The sequence below is a fragment of the Polyodon spathula genome, chromosome 19 (genome assembly GCF_017654505.1).
Source record: "Polyodon spathula isolate WHYD16114869_AA chromosome 19, ASM1765450v1, whole genome shotgun sequence".
NCBI lineage: Eukaryota > Metazoa > Chordata > Actinopteri > Acipenseriformes > Polyodontidae > Polyodon > Polyodon spathula.
In genome coordinates, this window is record NC_054552.1 from 40,632 (window position 1) to 62,500 (window position 21,869).

General features: G+C 50.5%; 1 protein-coding gene across 4 annotated transcripts in view; it reads left to right on the top strand.

Annotated features, from left to right (window-relative positions):
- Positions 1 to 21,869, top strand: part of LOC121295034 (synaptotagmin-7-like) — a 69,165-nt gene that overhangs the window by 11,117 nt on the left and 36,179 nt on the right. For all 4 annotated transcript variants that reach the window (XM_041219317.1, XM_041219319.1, XM_041219320.1 and 1 more), the window contains exons 2-3: positions 15,523 to 15,626; positions 21,285 to 21,364. In XM_041219317.1, coding sequence (XP_041075251.1) covers positions 15,523 to 15,626; positions 21,285 to 21,364 — 184 coding nt within the window. The remainder of the gene's footprint in view (positions 1 to 15,522; positions 15,627 to 21,284; positions 21,365 to 21,869) is intronic.

Here is a 21,869-nt window from a genome sequence, read left to right on the forward strand (position 1 = left end):
TTTTGAAAGCATTCTTACTTTACAGCATTTTTTCACACCTGCCTAAAACTTCTGCACAGTACTATATATATATATATATATATATATATATATATAATATATATATATATATATATATATATATATATATATACACACACACACAAACGCACCCTGTGTCGTGTTGTGGGACAATGATTAGAAACGAAACCCTTTCTCTTCGAGAATTTTTTCTCTTACCCTTCTTTATATACATGTAATACATTACACATATTACACACATATGGGACACAACACACACACATATTATATAATATATTATATATATATATAAAATATACATATACACACACTGTTACTAGTGTTGCTTTGGGAAAGAGAAGAAGTCCATACACTGTACCTGGAGAACTGAGACACACACACAGAGCTGTCAGTTTCTCGTCTCTCTTCCAGCACTGTCTTCAAACAGCATGGAGTTCAGAGAGACAGAGAGGAAGTGGAGTTGCTTCTGGGCTGCCTTCTCTCCTGAGAGCTGCTGTGTGTGTTTGTGTAGTGGGAGAAAGCTAGTATCTGTCTGTCTGTCTGCCTGTGCTCGCTCTCCCTCTCTCAGCAGTGCCATTGATCGCAGCAGCAGTGTGTGTTGAATGTGTTTTGGGAGAGGGGGGGTGAACTGAGATTGCCTCGGACACTCGCACCAGATGCCCCTGCCAGAGGGAGGGATAGGAATTGGGCAGACCAGGTGAAATCCGTTGGAATTGGAAACACTTGGATATCTTTTGTTTCCTGAAAGATCCTCTTTGGATCCATGTTGTGTCTCTCCCGAAACGCCCGGATTACCCTTTTCATAATTCCATACAACTCTTTATTATAGATATCTTCCACTATTAGACTAACGAGGATGAATCATTCAATGTAATTATTACCTGTCCGGGAGACATTTAAAATGAGAAAGTGCTGCTCTGAAATTGTGTGCTCTAGAGCTGCAGCATCTTCACCTCACACAGACACTGAACCCTGTGCTGTACCGGCTCTGCCAGACGCTGAATTGAGAAGATGCACCTCCACAATGAAACCCTGCAATACTGAGACCCTGCACCCCTGCACTGAGACTCTGCACTCCTGCACTGAGACCCTGCAATACTGAGACCCTGCACGCCCCCCCCCGTCGACCGCCACACATCCTGAGGCCAGACAGTGTGGTGTGTGACTTCTCGCACACGGACGTTCATGACCCAGCCCCTGACCCCGTGACTCGGGTACGTGGGGGCGTGACTCTGGGCCGTGGGGGGGGTGCTGACTTTGGGACGTTATGACTTTGGACGTGGGGTGTGACTTGGGTGCAATACTGAACCGACCCTGCACGCCCGCACTGAGACCCTGCACCCACACACTGAAACCCTGCAATACTGAGACCCTGCACCCCCGCACTGAGACCCTGCACCCCCACACTGAAACCCTGCAATACTGAAAACCTGCACCCCCACACTGAAACCCTGCAATATTGATACCCTGCACCCCCGCACTGAGACCCTGCACCCCCACACTGAGACCCTGCAATACTGAGACCCTGCACCCTCGCACTGAGAGCCTGCACCTCCACTGAGAGCCTGCACTGAGACCCTGCAATAGTGAGAGCCTTCACCCCCGCACTGAGAACCTGCACCTCCGCACTGAGACCCTGCAATAGTGAGAGCCTGCATCCCTGCACTGAGACCCTGCACCTCCACACTGAGACCCTACAATACTGAGACCCTGCAATACTGAGAGCCTGCACCCCCACACTGAGACCCTGCACCTCCACACACACACACACACTCACTCCCTCTTAACCCACCCCAAAAACACACACTCCCTCCCACTTACTGAGACTTACCCCGTGCACGCACACACAAACACTCACTCCCTCTTACCCCCGCACACACACTCACACACAAACATACACTCCCTCTTACCCACATGCATGCACACACACACTCCCACTCCCTCTTACCCCAGCACGCACACACAAAGACTCCCTCCCTCTTACCCCCATGCGCACACATCACTCCCTCTTACCCCCCGCACACCAAACACACACACACACACACACACACACACACACTCTCCCTCCCTCCCTCCCTCCCTCTGGCCCGTGGTTTTGTAACACACACCTTTGGCCAGGAGGGAGGGAGAATGGGGGTAACATCCCCGTGGTGAGGTCCGCAGAGGGAGACACACACACCAAACACATTTGGGGGGCGTGACTGACACACACACACAACACACACCTCCCTCCCTCCCTCCCTCTTACCCCCCGCGCCATGCGCACACACACACACACACACACACACACACCCTCCCTCCCTCCCTCCCGCTTACCCCCGCGCATGCGCACACACACACACACACACACACACACACACACACACCCCTCCCTCCGGAGGGGGAGGGCGGGGAAGGGAGCGTCCCCCGCACACACACACACACACACACACACACACACACACACCCACTCCCTGGGGGGTCTTACCCCCGCGAATGCGCACCCACCACACAAACCACACACACACACACACACCCTCCCTCCACACCTCCCTCCCCCGCGCATGCGCACACACACACACACACACACACACACACACACACTCCCTCCCTCCCTCTTACCCCCGCGCATGCGCACACACACACACTCCCGCTCTCTCATCATGCTGTATCAGCATCTCGCTCTGCATTCAGGCCCCCGATTTGTTTCTTCACACAGAACTCATGAAAACTGAAGAATGAATAAAAAAGAGAGGTCTCCTTGTATGGAACAGCTGTTAACAGCTGTCCTAGCGGGCCCTGCTTCCTGCAGACACACAGGAAGTGGCACTGATGCTTCAGTGTTGAGATCACCAGGAGACAGCAGATCATCACACAACCAGAAGGACTAGTGATCAGCAATGCAGCACGGGTCAGCCTTAATAACAGCGTCCTCCTGCTGGGGCTGTACAGTGTGCGCTCCGCTGTCTCGCTGTGCTGCAGTGTGCGCTCCGCTGTCTCGCTGTGCTGCAGTGTGCGCTCCGCTGTCTCGCTGTGCTGCAGTGTGCGCTCCGCTGTCTCGCTGTGCTGCAGTGTGCGCTCCGCTGTCTCGCTGTGCTGCAGTGTGCGCTCCGCTGTCTCGCTGTGCTGCAGTGTGCGCTCCGCTGTCTCGCTGTGCTGCAGTGTGCGCTCCGCTGTCTCGCTGTGTCAGTGCTCTCTGTGGCAGCTCTGTGGTGCTGTGCCAGTCCTGTCAGGGCAGTCAATGATGCGAGCCTCATTTCTTAGCTCATTGCCTTTCTGCTCAGCGCTGAGTGGATACAGGATAGTGCTGAGCACAGACAACACCGTGCTGTGTGAATACAGAGTAGCACTGAGGACAAGCAGTAGAGCACTTGCCTGTCCTGATACACAGTGAGCAGTAGAATCACACATACACACACACACAGTGTTAACAGCATGGCTAGCAGTACTAGATCTCAATATTGATACAGTGTGAACATATGTTGTATTGAATCTCTTTCACCTGTCTCCCCTCTCACGCTCTCTCCATCTATAGCCTCCTGTCTGTCCCCTTAGAGTGAGTGCTTTTCATTAGTCCCCACGGTCATTTTAACCCTCACTGACTGAACTGGCAGTGCATCACAGAACACTAACAGAACAGGACTAACAGTAGCCTGACAGGCACTAGGACCTGGGGCTTGTCTTGTCCTGTGGAATGCTGTGACACTTAGAGTCCAGGGAGAGTTCCAGGGTTCCACCCAGAGCAGTGACGTGGAAACAATGGGCACTGTCATTTGCATAGATTTTTATGAAAAGAAAAAAAAAACCTACAAACTTCAGACTGGTTCACTTCTGAATGAAACCTTCTGAGGAAATTGTGTGTGTTTGGTAACTTTATATAATCCAACATGGGAGGGAGCAGTTCAGTCTCCAAGCCTCAAGCCTGCCCTGGTCTGGAGGGAGCACCCTTTCTCTTAGGGGGTGAGGGAGGGAGGGAGCGGTTCAGTCTCCAATCCTCAAGCCTGTCCTGGATTGGGGGGAGCACCCTTTCTCTGCTCGATTTTGTCCTAGATTTGATTGTGTCTGTGATGTGAATTGATGGTCGTTGAATTGATTTCTTGGGAATTGATTAGTCAGTTTACATTTGTATTCAGGGCTTTTGGTTGTTGTTTAGTTTCAGTTTTTAATGATTTATTGATTTTTCCAGTCAGACAGGAGTAGTCCACAATGAAAACAATGCAGAACACAGAGGGCAATGAAAACGAGGAGGGAGAGAGCTGGAGATGGCTACAGAGGTCCGATTCAGCGCAACACAAAATTATTTCTGTGGTGGTTCCGATGAAGCCATTGCAAACAGAGCTAGTACACACAGGTGCCTCCCAATCACATCATGATCACACAGTGACTGAAAGCATCAAAATAACTGCATGAGAAAGAAAGCATGTCCTCACACAGAACCCAGCCCCAGTGCACTGCCCTCAATACCATGAGATAAACCAGCCCAGCCCAGCCCAGCCCAGCCCCAGTGCACTACCCTCAATACCATGAGATAAACATAAAAAATAAATAGCAGGTCTGTGTGAATAGCTGGTGTGAGAGTGAATAGCAGGTCTGTGTGAATAGCAGGTGTGAGAGAGTGAATGGTGTGTGGCTGTATTGAAAGTGGATTAGACAGCTGTGTTCACCTCTGACCCTACTCAAGGTTGTGTGTGTGTGTGTGTGTGTGTGTGTGTGTGTGTGTGTGTGTGGGGGGGGGCACAGTCTCTCTACTGAGCTGCGCTACGCTGTCTCTGTCAGCCCTGCTAAAAATAGCCTTGACTAAATCACATTACAGACACACACCAGAGAGATGCACAGAGCATTTGATAGATCTCTCTCCCTCTCTCTCTCACACACCGAGAGATGCACAGAGCATCTGATAGCACTCTCTCCCTCTCTAACACACACCAGAGAGATGCACAGAGCATCTGATAAATCTCTCTCCCTCTCTCTGTCTATCTCTCTCACACACACACCGAGAGATGCCCAGAGCATCTGATAGCGCTCTTTCTCTCTCTTTTTCTCTCTCTCGCTCTCCAGTAAACTGTATGAGGGCTCTTCACAGTGTATTCCATACTGCACTGTTTCTGATGAGGGAGTGATGTCTTGTGTTTGGGATTGGGGGCGAGTGTGAATAGCAGGTGTGGCTCTGCTGTGTTTACAGCTTGCTAGACCTGCTGTTTAACTACCAATCTGGTTTTGTTTTGCTTTGGGATGAACAATAGCGAGCAAACACAGGGCTGTTTAATCAGCAGACTCTCTTCAACAGCAGGATCAGCACTGAGGGATTTCCACCCGGCGTGGTGCTGAGATTAGCAGGCTGGTGCAGGTAGACTTCATTAACTCTGTGCAGTCCTTCTGAGAGCTAAGACTAATAGCAATTCTATTTCTGTACCAGTGGTTTTCAGATTCCTGTGTCCTGTTCCCAGTATGCCAGTGTCCCAAGATGCACCCCCTTCTCTCTGTCAAGGTTAATGAGCTCTGACCTGTATCCCAGCTTTTCATCCCCAAAGAATGCTGTCCTCTGTGGGGATTAATCTCCTCCTTGCTGCTTGGGAAGGAGAAGCTGACAGATTACCCTGGAGCTATTCCAACTCTATTGATCCTGTTAGCAGTGAGTACTGCATCGAGAAAGTCACAAAGCCGAAGGGCTGTGCAGTGCAGGAGTCTCCCAGGGATCCGGCACTCAATCTCAAGCAGCTCCTTAGTGATGAAACAGAGGAAGGAGAATAAAGGAGTGTTTCAGAGACCTCTGTGGTTCATAGCTTGGCTTGAAAGCTGCTTTTCATTGTGTTTCTCTCATGTGCTGTGCATTGGCTAAACATGTTCTTAATGCCTGTGTGCAGACTACTCTTCAATGAGCACATAACTACACTCAGTCATAAAACCTGAGGTTAAACTATAAGAGAGCCACACTGCCTCCCTCCCTCCTAGACCCTCAGCTCTAGTCACTAGATCACACTGCCTCCCTCTCTCCCAGTCCCTCAACTCTAACCACTAGACCACACTGCCTCCTCTCTCCTAGTCCCTCAACTCTAACCACTAGACCACACTGCCTCCTCTCTCCCAGTCCCTCAACTCTAACCACTAGACCACACTGCCTCCTCTCTCCCAGTCTCTCAACTCTAACCACTAGACCACACTGCCTCCTCTCTCCCAGTCTCTCAACTCTAGCCACTAGACCACACTGCCTCCTCTCTCCTAGTCCCTCAACTCTAACCACTAGACCACACTGCCTCCCAGTCCCTCAACTCTAACCACTAGACCACACTGCCTCCTCCCAGTCCCTCAACTCTAACCACTAGACCACACTGCCTCCTCTCTCCCAGTCTCTCAACTCTAACCACTAGACCACACTGCCTCCTCTCTCCCAGTCTCTCAACTCTAGCCACTAGATCACACTGCCTCCTCTCTCCCAGTCCCTCAACTCTAACCACTAGACCACACTGCCTCCTCTCTCCCAGTCCCTCAACTCTAACCACTAGATCACACTGCCTCCTCTCTCCCAGTCCCTCAACCCTAACCACTAGACCACACTGCCTCCCTCTCTCCCAGTCCCTCAACTCTAACCACTAGATCACACTGCCTCCTCTCTCCCAGTCCCTCAACCCTAACCACTAGACCACACTGCCTCCTCTCTCCCAGTCCCTCAACTCTAACTACTAGACCACACTGCCTCCTCTCTCGGAGTCGCTCCGCTCTCCTGTTTGTAGGATGCTGTCCCTCTCATAGTGGTGATTGTGTTAATTACTGTGCCTGATGAATTATTCAGCCCCAGTCCCTCTGTGAGGGACGCTGTATGATGAGCAGCTGGGGTCCACTGGACTTTTTCAAACTGGGAGATTGGATTCAAGTGGAAAACACTCTTGGGGAGAGGGAGAGGTCTGGGTTAAGAACATGTCAAGTTCCTTCATTCTTTTTTGTTCTGTTCTAGAGATGGTTCTTTCAACCTCTCCAGACAAGCCTAGCTCTTTTGCATAACAATTGAGACTTGATGTCAGTCCTGAGGTCGTGTGTGTGGGACACAGTCTATTCATCACACACAGAGAGACAGAGACAGCCTCCTTGTGCTCCATCGTAAATGACTCTGCATATAATGCACAGTTCACAGTCTAGCTCTGTAAAGCAGTTTGTGATGCTAGTCCACTATGAAAGGCGCTATATAAAAATAAAGATGTTGTTATTATGATGATGATTATTATTATTATTATTATTGACTTGTCCGTTAATAGTCCCTGCTGAAGCCCTGCTGGTCGAAATGTTTGCCTACTTGACTGCTGTTCCACCTCAGAATTCTGACTTCAAAGTATACAAGTTGTGGATGATTTCCTCTCTCTCCCTCTTGTTCTCTTCCCTCTCTCTCTCTTTCTCTTGTTCTCTCTCCTCTCTTTTGTTCTCCTCTCCATCTCCCTCTCTCTCGTTCTCCTCTCTCTGCCGCTCTCCTCCCTGTGTCTCTTGTCTCTTGCATGGATGTGGTTGATGCTCCTTGTGGATGGAGCAGAATGTCTGAGTGTTGTGCTGACATTTGGAGACGGAGAGACAGTCTTGAATACCCTGCACAGACAGACAGACTGTTTGATTCAGTGCAGCACACTACATTAGAGCTGACATTTGCCTTCAATTTGCGAGAGGCAGTCTGGAATATACCAAAGCATGTCCACACACACATGCACACACACACACACAGCCTGAAGCATGTCCACAGACACACACACACACACACACAGAGCCCGAAGCTTGTCCACAGATACTCAGAGGCCAAAGCATGTACAAACACACATGCACACAGAGCCTGAAGCATGTACAAACACATGCACACAGAGCCTGAACCATGTACAAACACACACACACAGAGCCTGAAGCATGTACAAACACACATGCACACACAGAGCCTGAAGCATGTACAAACACACATGCACACACAGACCCTGAAACATGTACAAACACACACATGTACACACACAGAGCCCGAAGCATGTCTACACGCGCACACACACAGAGGCTGAAGCAGGTACAAATGCACACACACTCACTCACTCCCATTCACTGTCTCATGCATGTGTTTCACAACTCTGATTACAGGAAAGTGAAAAGCGCTCTGACCGCAGTCCTCTATGCTGATAGTGTTATAAGAGAGCAATTATCAGAGCCTAGTACAGTTTCATTATGAGCGCTTTGTAACCTAAATGAGTAACTGCAGCTCTGAGCGAGTGAGGGGGAGTGTGCAATCAAAGAGGGACTGTGACCATGTTCTTGAGTTTATTTTTCACAACTTGTACCTCGAAAACTATAGCTTGCTCTCTCTGTCTGAGGTAAAGTCATCCTGCTGATTGGAAATGCACAGTAAACACAGATCTGAATTTATTCTACAGAGCAGCTGTGTAAATTTGGTGATACCTGTGGTACTGACCTTTTTGGGAGAGAGAGAGAGAGAGAGAGAGAGAGAGAGAGAGAGAGAGAGAGATTGCATGGATTTGTGAGAGGTGTGATCAGTGATGATGAGTCCATTCTCACCTCTCCCTCTGGGGGATCCCAGTACAATCACACGGCAGCCCCTCCGCTCTCTGAATCCTCCTTAAACACCAGCCAAGATTACTGCCTCCCTCCTCTCTCCCCAAGTCTCTCCTCTCCCTGTCTACCTCCGGCCCTCTGTGGTCCTAATCTTCCAGTCACGTGATGGGGAGAGCTTGTAAACAAGATGCTTAGAGGGCTCCCACAGAGATTTACATACAGCCCCCCCTCTATGAGCTCTCCCAGAGAGATTTACAAACAGGCCCCTGTCTCTGAGAGCCTCCACAGGGATGTACATACAGCCACCCCACCTCCACCTCAGAGAGCTCCCTGTAAGGTTCGGTAGCTCTGGCTCGTCTCTCCCTGTCTGGTTCGGTAGCTCTGGCTCCTCTCTCCCTATCTGGTTCGGTAGCTCTGGCTCCTCTCTCCCTGTTTAGTGTCTTGATGAATGATCTTCCCCTCACTGGTAATTGTTTCTTGTTGTATTTGCCTGAAAGGGAACATTTATCAAAATGTTATAGAAGAAGAATATCGACCATCCTTCCATCACGTGACAGCTGGGTGTTATCACTGGAGGGCTGGACAGAATATTAGGATATTACTCCATCGCCTGGGTCTCCCAGGTCAATAGGGCTTGTTTATTACCTGCCTGCGTGCAACGATTCAGGAGACTGGAATAATCTGAGATGTGATTGGATCACAAATACAAGAACATAAGAACATGAGAAAGTGAACAAGCGAGAGGAGACCATTCAGCCAATGAGAAAAGAAGTGCCTTGTTCCCTCTGTCCTGAGTCTGAGGGTTGTGGTCAGGGTTGTGGATAGGGTTAGGGTCTGGGTTGTGGATAGGGTTGTGGTCAGAGTTGTGGTTAGGGTCATGGTTGTGGATAGGGTTGTGGTCAGAGTTGTGGATAGGGTTAGGGTCTGGGTTGTGGTCAGGGTTGTGGATAGTGTTGTGGTCAGGGTTGTGGATAGGTTTAGGGTCAGGGTTGTGGATAGGGTAGTGGTTAGGGTTAGGGTCAGGGTTGTGGATAGGGTTGTGGATAGGGTAGTGGTCAGGGTTGTGGATAGGGTAGTGGTCAGGGTTGTGGTTAGGGTTGTGGTCAGGGTTCTGGATAGGGTTATGGTTGTAGTAACCATTAGGGTTAATTTGTTCCCACACCTTCCTTGTTGGGACGGTCTTTACTTCCATGTTTTAGGGAAGTATCGCCCATGTCCAGTTTAGAAAAAAATGCATTTCACATAAAAGTGTATTTCCACTGTAATTCCATACTCTGAGTCAGATACACAACCCCTGCTCTGTAATAACATACTCTGAGTGATTGATGGGGCTGGGAGCTCAGTGTAGTCCTGGCTCATCCTGTGAGTGATCAGGGCTGGGAGCTCAGTGTAGTCCTGGCTCATCCTGTGAGTGATCAGGGCTGGGAGCTCAGTGTAGTCCTGGCTCTTCCTGTGAGTGATCAGGGCTGGGAGCTCAGTGTAGTCCTGGCTCTTCCTGTGAGTGATCAGGGCTGGGAGCTCAGTGTAGTCCTGGCTCTTCCTGTGAGTGATCAGGGCTGGGGGCTCAGTGTAGTCCTGGCTCTTCCTGTGAGTGATCAGGGCTGGGGGCTCAGTGTAGTCCTGGCTCTTCCTGTGAGTGATCAGGGCTGGGAGCTCAGTGTAGTCCTGGCTCTTCCTGTGAGTGATCAGGGCTGGGAGCTCAGTGTAGTCCTGGCTCTTCCTGTGAGTGATCAGGGCTGGGAGCTCAGTGTAGTCCTGGCTCTTCCTGTGAGTGATCAGGGCTGGGAGCTCAGTGTAGTCCTGGCTCATCCTGTGAGTGATCAGGGCTGGGAGCTCAGTGTAGTCCTGGCTCTTCCTGTGAGTGATCAGGGCTGGGAGCTCAGTGTAGTCCTGGCTCTTCCTGTGAGTGATCAGGGCTGGGAGCTCAGTGTAGTCCTGGCTCTTCCTGTGAGTGATCAGGGCTGGGAGCTCAGTGTAGTCCTGGCTCTTCCTGTGAGTGATCAGGGCTGGGAGCTCAGTGTAGTCCTGGCTCTTCCTGTGAGTGATCAGGGCTGGGAGCTCAGTGTAGTCCTGGCTCTTCCTGTGAGTGATCAGGGCTGGGAGCTCAGTGTAGTCCTGGCTCTTCCTGTGAGTGATCAGGGCTGGGAGCTCAGTGTAGTCCTGGCTCTTCCTGTGAGTGATCAGGGCTGGGAGCTCAGTGTAGTCCTGGCTCATCCTGTGAGTGATCAGGGCTGGGAGCTCAGTGTAGTCCTGGCTCATCCTGTGAGTGATCAGGGCTGGGAGCTCAGTGTAGTCCTGGCTCATCCTGTGAGTGATCAGGGCTGGGAGCTCAGTGTAGTCCTGGCTCATCCTGTGAGTGATCAGGGCTGGGAGCTCAGTGTAGTCCTGGCTCTTCCTGTGAGTGATCAGGGCTGGGAGCTCAGTGTAGTCCTGGCTCTTCCTGTGAGTGATCAGGGCTGGGGGCTCAGTGTAGTCCTGGCTCTTCCTGTGAGTGATCAGGGCTGGGGGCTCAGTGTAGTCCTGGCTCTTCCTGTGAGTGATCAGGGCTGGGGGCTCAGTGTAGTCCTGGCTCTTCCTGTGAGTGATCAGGGCTGGGGGCTCAGTGTAGTCCTGGCTCTTCCTGTGAGTGATCAGGGCTGGGGGCTCAGTGTAGTCCTGGCTCTTCCTGTGAGTGATCAGGGCTGGGAGCTCAGTGTAGTCCTGGCTCTTCCTGTGAGTGATCAGGGCTGGGAGCTCAGTGTAGTCCTGGCTCATCCTGTGAGTGATCAGGGCTGGGAGCTCAGTGTAGTCCTGGCTCTTCCTGTGAGTGATCAGGGCTGGGAGCTCAGTGTAGTCCTGGCTCTTCCTGTGAGTGATCAGGGCTGGGAGCTCAGTGTAGTCCTGGCTCTTCCTGTGAGTGATCAGGGCTGGGAGCTCAGTGTAGTCCTGGCTCATCCTGTGAGTGATCAGGGCTGGGAGCTCAGTGTAGTCCTGGCTCTTCCTGTGAGTGATCAGGGCTGGGAGCTCAGTGTAGTCCTGGCTCTTCCTGTGAGTGATCAGGGCTGGGAGCTCAGTGTAGTCCTGGCTCTTCCTGTGAGTGATCAGGGCTGGGAGCTCAGTGTAGTCCTGGCTCATCCTGTGAGTGATCAGGGCTGGGAGCTCAGTGTAGTCCTGGCTCTTCCTGTGAGTGATCAGGGCTGGGAGCTCAGTGTAGTCCTGGCTCATCCTATGAGTGATCAGGTCTTGGAACAAGGGTGTAATCTGCTATTTCTTTCTAGCCTCGAATCTTCTCAGTGCAATGAAAAACGATCTTCAGCTCTTTAGAGATTTGTCCAGCGAGGCGATAATCTGCAGAGTTAGTGGGTTAGGAATATGCTGCACATGCTTTTAAGTATGTCACTTTTCCTGCAGGATGATTTCATTAGTCTTCAATCTCCCTTCTGTGTGTGATAGTCTGTGTTGCTCACTTTCTCTCTCTGTATATATTTATTATTCACACATTCTCTTGTCTCAGAAAGCTGGTTAGTCAGGTGATTAGGAAATGAATCGATTCACCCCACACTTCAAGATCAGTCACTGCCCTTTATCACTGAGATCTGAGCACATTGCAGGCCTGGCCTGGCCATACCCAGTCTGCCTGCAGTGCTGGCTCTCTGATTGTCAGCTGTGTCCGATGATGCCACTCCCTGTGCCTGCCCTGGCACTGTGCCAGCTCTGGAGTGCTTTGCCGTTTTCTTTGCTAATGAGATTTAATTGCGGCACTCGACTGCTGTTTTGCTTATTTATTGAACATATTTTTGCATTTAAGTAATGAGAAAATGACTATTGAGTATTAATTATGAAGGCAATTAATAAAAGCGCTGTGCGGCGAAGGCATCTGAAGATATTGGTTGGCCTGCTTTTGTTTTGGCTTATTCACGTACTGTGTTTAAAAGGCCCTTGTTAACGAGGTTTATCAGGAACAAAGCGTGGCGCAAAATAAAATCTCATGAACTCTCCCAGGGAGAGAGATGGGTGCAACATGACAGCCAATGAAATCCTGCGTCTCTCTCTCCAGAGCACTGTATCAGGTCAGTCAGGATTTCAGTGTTTAATAAACAAACTCGGAGACAAGAGAGGAGGGAGAGATGTGAGAGAGGGAATGGGGTGGAGAGGGGGAGGGAGAGAGGGAATGAGGTGGAGAGAAGGAGGTAATGAGGTGGAGAGGGGGAATGAGGCAGAGAGGGAGAGGGAGGGAATATGGTAGAGGGAGGGAGGGAATGAGGTAGATGGTGAGAGGTGACCCAGTTTAAATAGTCCTGGTCTGCTCCTAGTCCTGCGCAGTTGATTTGTTGGTGTGGATGTTTGAAAACGAATTGAAGTCCGTTTAGGCTCACAATTGGAGTCACACTGGCCTCTCACTGCTGCTTTCTGCTGTGTTTCCATCAGCAATAAGAGTCCAAGCCACAGGTCAGGAGTCGCAGGATCAGTCTGCTTTATTCAAACCAAAAACAAAAATACTGCTAATGATAGTACTGGAGAATCAGGGCGTGTGCTAATAACACCACAGCTGAAGAATCAGGGAGTATGCTAATAACACCACAGCCGGAGAATCAGGGAGTGTGCTAATAACACCACAGCTGGAGAATCGGGGAGTGTGCTAATAACACCACAGCTGGAGAACCTGTGATGATCTGTAAACGTATTGGGATCAGAGTGTGGTTCTGGAGGTTTTTAGGGCCTCGTCTTCTCATTGCTACAGTGCCACTTTTACGATGAAGTGCTCTGATCTTTGACCCTCTTACTGCACTGCACTGTATTCACGGAGAACGTGGACTGTAGAAAAGCAGGACTGTACCATATCTGTGTGCTTTCAGGGGGGAAGATACCAAGTGTTAAACTGGTGAGGGGGACCAGTCTGCAGTGTGAGGGAGGGAGAGAGCTCTGTACAGATAGCTGAGGACTGTCGTTACCAGTGATGGTGATCAGGGTGATCGTTTCATTCACACTAATGGCTGGTCTCTGGGAACTGATTAGCTCAACAGACTCTTTCATACATGGGAATAGTATGGTAAGACTGCACAATGTAGTGAAGTAAACTTTTCTAAGGGCTCCCTGCATGAGCGTATCTCTCTTGGGGGGGAGTCATGCGTGTGCAGGTTGGCATGTTTCCCAGTTGTGAATGCAGATTAATAATGCAGTGGATCCCAGGGGGAGGACTGGCAGGGCTGCTCCACTTTATAGCAATGAACTCTCCCTCACCCCCTCCACTTTACAGTAATGACCTCTCCCTCACCCCCTTTGCTTTACAGCAATGAACTCTCCTTCACCCCCTCCACTTTACAGCAATGAACTCTCCCTCACCACCTCCACTTTACAGTAAAGAAGTAGAACTAACCCTATCTTGCTATTACAATGCTGACCTGCTCTGATTATAGAACTGGCAATAGAACTGCCTCCCTGACCATACTCCCTCTCCCCTTCCTCCTTCCCTCTCCCCTCCCTCTCCACATCCTCTCCTCCCTCTCCCTCTTCCCCTCCTCCCTCCCTCCTTCCCTCTCCCCCTTCTACCTCTCCCCTCCCTCTCCACATCCTCTCCTCCCTCTCCCTCCTCCCCCTTCTCCCTTCCTTCTCCCCTTCTACCTCTCGCCTCCCTCTCCACATCCTCTCCTCCCTCTCCCCCCCTCTTTTCCAGCAAGTACTCCAACACTGACCTGTCGAGAGAGAGAATTCAAAGTGTGTGTGTACATGTGTGTGTGCTTACCCTGTAATTGTTGTTCATACTGACACAAGCTACGAGTCGTTTGTGTTGCTGGTCTTAATTGGCTTCATTAAAGGAATGGGGAGCAGAGCCTGAGAAGAAGTGGAGTGAGCACTGGAAGGGTGAGGTGAGGGTGAGAGTGAGCTGCCTGGCTTTTGAGTGTATTGAGATCCTGCTGCACTCTACTTCAGCACCATGGACAGAGCTCTCTCTGCCCATGCAGTCCCAGCTCAGTCCAGACAGGGGTAATACAATATGCTGCAGTGAGCCAGTCTCTCCAATACAGTGTGCCTGCCAGCCTCCCTCAGTGGAGACAGACTCCACAGCTCTGCCCAGTGTCCCTCAGTGGAGATGGACTCCACAGCTCTGCCCAGGGTCCCTCAGTGGAGACGGACTCCACAGCACAGTGTCTTCACAGTTCTGCCAGCGCCTCATTGTAAATGACAGTGTTCTCAAGTGATGCCTCTGGATAAATAACGGGTTTGATTGATTGATTGACTAACTGATTGATTGGTTGTCTATACAGATAGATGGAACACACGTGTCATGTGTCCTGGGTCATATTTCTTATTAATCATGAAGTCACTCTTGGCCAATTCAAATATTCCAGAAAATTCCAGGTGCTCCCGTTTTGCCTGAAGCATTGCCTCATGTCCAGGGTTAGTTCCTGAAACACATATGCCATGTTCTTTCTTTTCTAAGAACAAAACAGGATTTTAATCATAAGAGCCAGGGTTGGTCCAGCAGGGACCAGCACTGCAGCCTAACCAAACTGACTCTATAAACAGCTCTGAAGGGCCTTCGTCGAATCTGAAAGCACACGATGATGTAAAAACAGATGAAACTGCTTTCTACAAATTGTACAGCGAGTCTGAGCCGAGCTGAATGCAAATCTAGAGTCACAAGCAGGGAGGGGGGCTTGTTTGGATAACGGTGGAAGAACATTCGGATCCAACTCTTCACTGATTAATAAAACTCCATTCTCTAGTCCTGTCTGTGCAGTGAGTGTGGTTCTCTTGTCTGTGCAGTGAGTGTGATTCTCTAGTCCTGTCTGTTGAGTAAGTGTGATTCTCTAGTCCAGTCTGTGCAGTGAGTGTGGTTCTCTAGTCCTGTCTGTGCAGTGAGTGCGATTCTCTGGTCTTGCGTGTCCTGCTGATAACTCATTTGGATAATCTGGTGCAATAAAATGCATTGTAATGGAACAAACTGTATGAGTTTCGCAAGCAGGTAATAAGTGATTGATTGTGTCTGTCTTCTCTCTCTCTCTTTCTCAGGCACGCTGTCTCTCAGTGTGGTGCTGGTCTCTTTTGGTGTCACTGTCTGCGCCGCCTCCATGCTCATGCTCTGTGGAATCTGCACCTGGTGCCAACGCAAACTGGTGAGTCTCCAACACTACAGATAAGAGGGGGACAGAGAGGAGGGAAGGGGGACAGGGAGGTGGGGAATGGATCCTGGCATTGATGTTTAAACAGATATTACAAGCATAAATTAATGTGCTTTTAAATGAATATAAATTCAAAGCAGGAGTGATCTCTGTATCATAAATAATGTGTTGATCCCATGGAATAGGAAATCAATGTAAACACGATGGGGGCTGGGAGGAGAGGGGAGAGTGGGAGGAAGGGGCTGGGAGGAGAGGGGAGAGTGGGAGCAGAGCAGCTGGAAGGAGAGAGGAGAGTGGGAGGAAGGCGCTGGGAGGAGAGGGGAGAGTGAGAGCAGATAATAATAATGATAATAATAATAATAATACCAACAATAACAACAATATTAATGCCTCTCTCTCTGGAGGACTGCACACAAATCTGATACCAGTACTTATCATAAGAGGAAGGGGTGTATTATTAATGGGATTTTTTTTGCATTTCTACATGTAGCCCTAAAGAGTGTATAGCACTAGTAGATGGGCTGGGTTATTGCTGCAGAAGGCTTGGTTTCAGTGCAGTGAGTGTGGGAGCAGCTAGGGTGGTAGTAATCAGACAGTAGCACAGGCAGGCCTCTCCTCTGGCAGCCGGTCTGCTTTGCAGTGCCAGGCTCCGGCAGGGCAGAGTGTGATGACACCACGCAAACTGCAGGTGGTGCTGTGATGTGGCGGAGGCGCTGTGCCAATCCTCCACTTATCTCTGTCCCCTGGGGGGCTGACGTGATAAGACCATCTGTTCCCCCCTCCCTCCTCCTCCTCACTGGGAAATCTAACGTCAGGCCTGCAGAAATGAAATCAACCAAGCAGAGTCTGATGAGACCTTTATTATAGGACACAGTGATGCAAGACATCTCCTATAGGGGGCTTCAGTCCTGCCTGGCCCTGACCCTGCCTGACCTTGACTGACTCTTCTGCTTAGTCTATCTTTGTGAGAACCAGGTCTGAGCCAGTCTATCAAGCGCTCTTGGCAGTTTGCTGATTCGCTGTGTTGTTGCCGGTGGCACAGTGCTGCTTCGCTGTGTTGTTGCCGGTGGCACAGTGCTGCTTCGCTGTGTTGTTGCCGGTGGCACAGTGCTGCTACGCTGTGTTGTTGCCGGTGGCACAGTGCTGCTTCGCTGTGTTGTTGCCGGTGGCACAGTGCTGCTTCGCTGTGTTGCTGCCGGTGGCACAGTGCTGCTTCGCTGTGTTGCTGCCGGTGGCACAGTGCTGCTTCGCTGTGTTGCTGCCGGTGGCACAGTGCTGCTTCGCTGTGTTGCTGCCGGTGGCACAGTGCTGCTTCGCTGTGTTGTTGCCGGTGGCACAGTGCTGCTTCGCTGTGTTGCTGCCGGTGGCACAGTGCTGCTTCGCTGTGTTGCTGCCGGTGGCACAGTGCTGCTTCGCTGTGTTGCTGCCGGTGGCACAGTGCTGCTTCGCTGTGTTGCTGCCGGTGGCACAGTGCTGCTTCGCTGTGTTGCTGCCGGTGGCACAGTGCTGCTTCGCTGTGTTGCTGCCGGTGGCACAGTGCTGCGGTTGACTGGTCTGCAGGGTAAAGGCTTGTCTGTGTGTTTCTTTTAAAGCCTGTGTCTGATTTCAGTTTCAGACAAAAATTAAATTGCACTGGCTAGTATTATCCAGAGATACAAGAAAGAAACTGCACTGGCTAGTATTATCCAGAGAGACAAGCTTTGAAAGAAGAAGCCTATCTGAGGCACAGTCACTCATTTTCAAATGTGTACAGATATCCATCGTGTAGGCATGGCTTCGGGTTCGAGTTTGAGAGGCTGTATTGTACATTTTCTAGCTGTCATCTTTCCTGAATTACCAGCAGAATGTGGTGTTGGTCTTGTCTGTCCTAATCGGGGGTTTAAATGAAGAACAAGCCAGTGATTCTGCTTCGCTGTTTCACAAATTGTATTTGAGGAAACAAGCACAGCACTTGTGGGATGGATTGCTCAATTAAATAGTTGGGTTTTTTTCGGTGGAGAGGAGCGCTCCATTAATTCAATCAGGTCAATGTGGCTATTGGAGCAGCTCAATGAATGAATGAGTGAGGGGGTGAGTGAATGAGTGTGGGTGTGTCACTCTGGCTCTCTCCTCACTCCTGATCTCTCCTCACTCCTCTGGCTCACTCCTCACTCTGGCTCACTCCTCACTCCTGCTTTCTCCTCACTCTTCTCTCCGGCTCTCTCCTCACTCTTCTCTCCGGCTCTCTCCTCACTCCTCTGGCTCACTCTTCTCTCTGGTTCTCTCCTCACTCTGGCTCATTCCTCACTCTGGCTCACTCTTCTCTCTGTCTCTCTCCTCACTCCAGCTCTCTCCTCACTTTGGCTCACTCTTCTCTCTGTCTCTCTCCTCACTCTTCTCTCTGGCTCTCTCCTCACTCTGGCTCACTCTTCTCTCTGGCTCTCTCCTCACTCCTCCGGCTCTCTCCTCACTCCAGCTCACTCCTCATCTCCCAGCTTTCCGGCAGCAGCCCAGACAGCTCATAAAACAGTCCCCAAACACATCATTAAAATATATTGATGGAGAGCGCCACACAAAACACTGAAACACACACGAAGCACTGAAACATTCATTCACACACACACACACACACACACAGCACTGAAACACTTGCTTGCATGCACACAAACACAAAGCACTGAAACACTAGCTAACACACACACAAAGCACAATGCACAGAAAATCACTCACACACAGAGACAAAGCACTAAAACACTCATACACACACAAAGCACTGAAGCACTCTTTCACACATAAACACAAAGCACTGAAACACACACACACACACAAAGCACTGAAGTACTCGCTCACATACACACAGAAACTAAATGCTCTGGGGGAGAGCTAGAGAGAGAGGAAAAGGGGAAGAGGTGTGAGGGACAGCAGAGCAGACGGAGAGATAATCAGATTAGCGCTTGTCCCCGGCTCCACACTGCCAGGACAGATCAGGAACCCTGCTCACAGTTCACTGGAGCAGAGAGATACATCAGTCCTGACAACCCTCCCAAACACACACACTGGGTGAAACCAGTCACAAGTCACTGTTCATTTACCTTTACATGAAGCCTGTGTACCCTTCGCTCTGTGAGTGCGTGTGTGATCTCTGTGTGTGTGTGTGATCTCTCTCTCTCTCTCTCTCTCTCTCTCTCTCTCTCTCTTTCTCTCTCTCTCTCCTCTCTGTGATAGTCACCCTCTCTGAGCAGTTGAGAGTAGCTCTACAAGAACTTACACTAGCCTCCAATTTCATTTGCAGGATCAATTCTCTGCTGTATCGGAGCAATCTAACAGCAGCCCCAGCGATGGCTGCAATGTCAATTACAGATATTATTGCAAGGAAATTATTGCAGTGTGTGTGTGTGTGTTCTGGTGCATATGAATGTGTTCTGGTGCCTGTGAATGTGTTCCGGTGTGTGTGAATCTGTTCTGGTGCGTGTGTTCTGCTGCGTGTGAGTGTGTTCTGGTGTGTGTTCTGGTGCGTGTGTGGTTTTGTTCTGCTGCGTTTGTGTGCAGCTAAACAAAGCGACACAGTGAGTGATAACGTGAGTTTTGTGTGTGTGAGAGGGAGGGAGGGTTAAAAAGGGAAAATGATGATTTAATGGAGAAAGAGAGAGAGAGAGGAAGGGTTGGAAGGGGATGGAAAGGGATGGGGAGAAAAAGAGGGTGACTGGAGAAAGGGTGATCAAAAGGGGTGTTGAGAACCCATTCTGGGTTCTTGGTTGAGTTCTGTGGTGGGATATAGAGAGTGAGTGTTCCATTGCTCCACTGCCTCTATCTCCAGAGACTGCCTGTTCGAGCCCTGAGCAGGTCTGGCCTTGCTGTGCTTCCTGATCGAACGAGCTCTCAGTTCACAAGCCTCTGAGCTGCTAAGCCATAGCGCTGCAGCTCCAGTACAGCCAGTAGCATCAGAGCTGCTCCACTCATCCTTGAGCTAGCCCCTCCCCTCCCAGTGGATGAATCAGAATGCGCTTGGCAACAGTGATAGCGAAAGGGTGTCACACAGGCCAGGGCTCAGGGGCAGTGGATGGGTCTCACAAGCCAGGGCTGGGCTGCAATGTGGAAGGCAGTGGGTTTGAGTAGCTCAGTGGTTGGATTGCTGGGCTGCAGTGTGGAAGGCAGTGGGTTTGAGTGGCTCAGTGGTTAGAGAAAGTGTTGGGCTGCAGTGTGGAAGGCAGTGGGTTTGAGTAGCTCAGTGGTTGGAGTGCTGGGCTGCAGTGAGGAAGGCAGTGGGTTTGAGTAGCTCAGTGGTTGGAGTGCTGGGCTGCAGTGTGGAAGGCAGTGGGTTTGAGTAGCTCAGTGGTTGGAGTGCTGGGCTGCAGTGAGGAAGGCAGTGGGTTTGAGTAGCTCAGTGGTTGGAGTGCTGGGCTGCAGTATGGAAGGCAGTGGGTTTGAGTAGCTCAGTGGTTAGAGAAAGCGCTGGGCTGCAGTCTGGAAGGCAGTGGGTTTGAGGAGCTCAGTGGTTAGAGAAAGCACTGGGCTGCAGTGTGGAAGGCAGTGGGTTTGAGTAGCTCAGTGGTTAGAGAAAGCGTTGGGCTGCAGTGTGGAAGGCAGTGGGTTTGAGTAGCTCAGTGGTTGGAGTGCTGGGCTGCAGTGTGGAAGGCAGTGGGTTTGAGTAGCTCAGTGGTTGGAGTGCTGGGCTGCAGTGTGGAAGGCAGTGGGTTTGAGTAGCTCAGTGGTTGGAGTGCTGGGCTGCAGTGTGGAAGGCAGTGGGTTTGAGTAGCTCAGTGGTTGGAGTGCTGGGCTGCAGTGTGGAAGGCAGTGGGTTTGAGTAGCTCAGTGGTTAGAGAAAGCGTTGGGCTGCAGTGAGGAAGGCAGTGGGTTTGAGTAGCTCAGTGGTTGGAGTGCTGGGCTGCAGTGTGGAAGGCAGTGGGTTTGAGTAGCTCAGTGGTTAGAGAAAGCACTGGGCTGCAGTGTGGAAGGCAGTGGGTTTGAGTAGCTCAGTGGTTAGAGAAAGCGTTGGGCTGCAGTGTGGAAGGCAGTGGGTTTGAGTAGCTCAGTGGATAGAGAAAGCGTTGGGCTGCAGTGTGGAAGGCAGTGGGTTTGAGTAGCTCAGTGGTTAGAGAAAGCGTTGGGCTGCAGTGTGGAAGGCAGTGGGTTTGAGCAGCAGAACGCCTGCAGATTCTGGTTCAGATCAGGTCAGTTCTGCCTAAGCTGATGTTTTCTTTTGTGTTTTGTTTCAATTCAGGTTACATGTGTTTGTCTTCTCTCTCACTTGGCTGCTCATGTGCATTTGACAAACATTAATGAGAACAGGGAGTGCCTTGCGGCCGCTCACTGATGTCTGGAACGTGAGTGAAGACAATCAGCCCCGCTATTGCTAACTTTGAGACAGGCAGGCAGGTAGCGAGCTGGATCAGGTTCATTCAGAGCTATTAAACACTCCACACAGCTGAAAAGAAAGATAGAAAAGAAACATAATGAGTTCTGGGTCAATGGAAAGACGCTGCAGGGTACTTCGGTAAAATAGTTTTCTTTAGATAATAATCTGATGCTGAAGTTGAGAAGGGAAACGAGACCAGGCCTAATCCTTCAAATCAGAGATGGTAGTGTGATATGAGGGTGTCTCGATGTCTCATTAATGCTGTGTGTGTATGTCTCTGTGTGTGTGTGTGTCTGTGTGTTTGTGTGTCTCCACAGGGCAAGCACTACAAACCCAGCCTGGAGACTGCAGGGGCCCCCGACTCCAGCCGGGGCCGTGGCGAGAAGAAAGCCATCAAGTAGGTGCTCCTGGAGACTGGGAGTGTGGGGACTGGGGAGAGCGCCCTGGATACTGGGCAGACTGGCAAGAGTATCCGGGGGACTGGGAGGACTGGGAGATGACTGAAACCCTGACACTTGAATAGGTGTCAGGAATGGAATTAAACACAAGAGCTCAACGAGTCTCAGTCAGAGCACAAGCATGCCACTCTTCCATTCTGTTTACACGCTTGTGTTTTGTGGTTCTGTGCAGCCTGGGGCATTTCAAACGTGCAGTAAGATGCAGAAGTTGCTTTAATGCGGCTTCACTTTTTTGATGTGATTCTGATGTGCTGCAATGTGGTTTCAGTGTGGTGGTGGTGGGGGGGGGGGTGGGGGGGGGGGGGGGGGGGGTGTAGTGATGTAACAAACATTGAGCGAACGTAGTTCCGAGTGTAAGCACAAAAATCGACCCCCAAGGAGTGTCCTATGTGTACGACAAGTAGAACAGTAAGTGACGAGATAACCGTGTTGTGTTTCTATGGG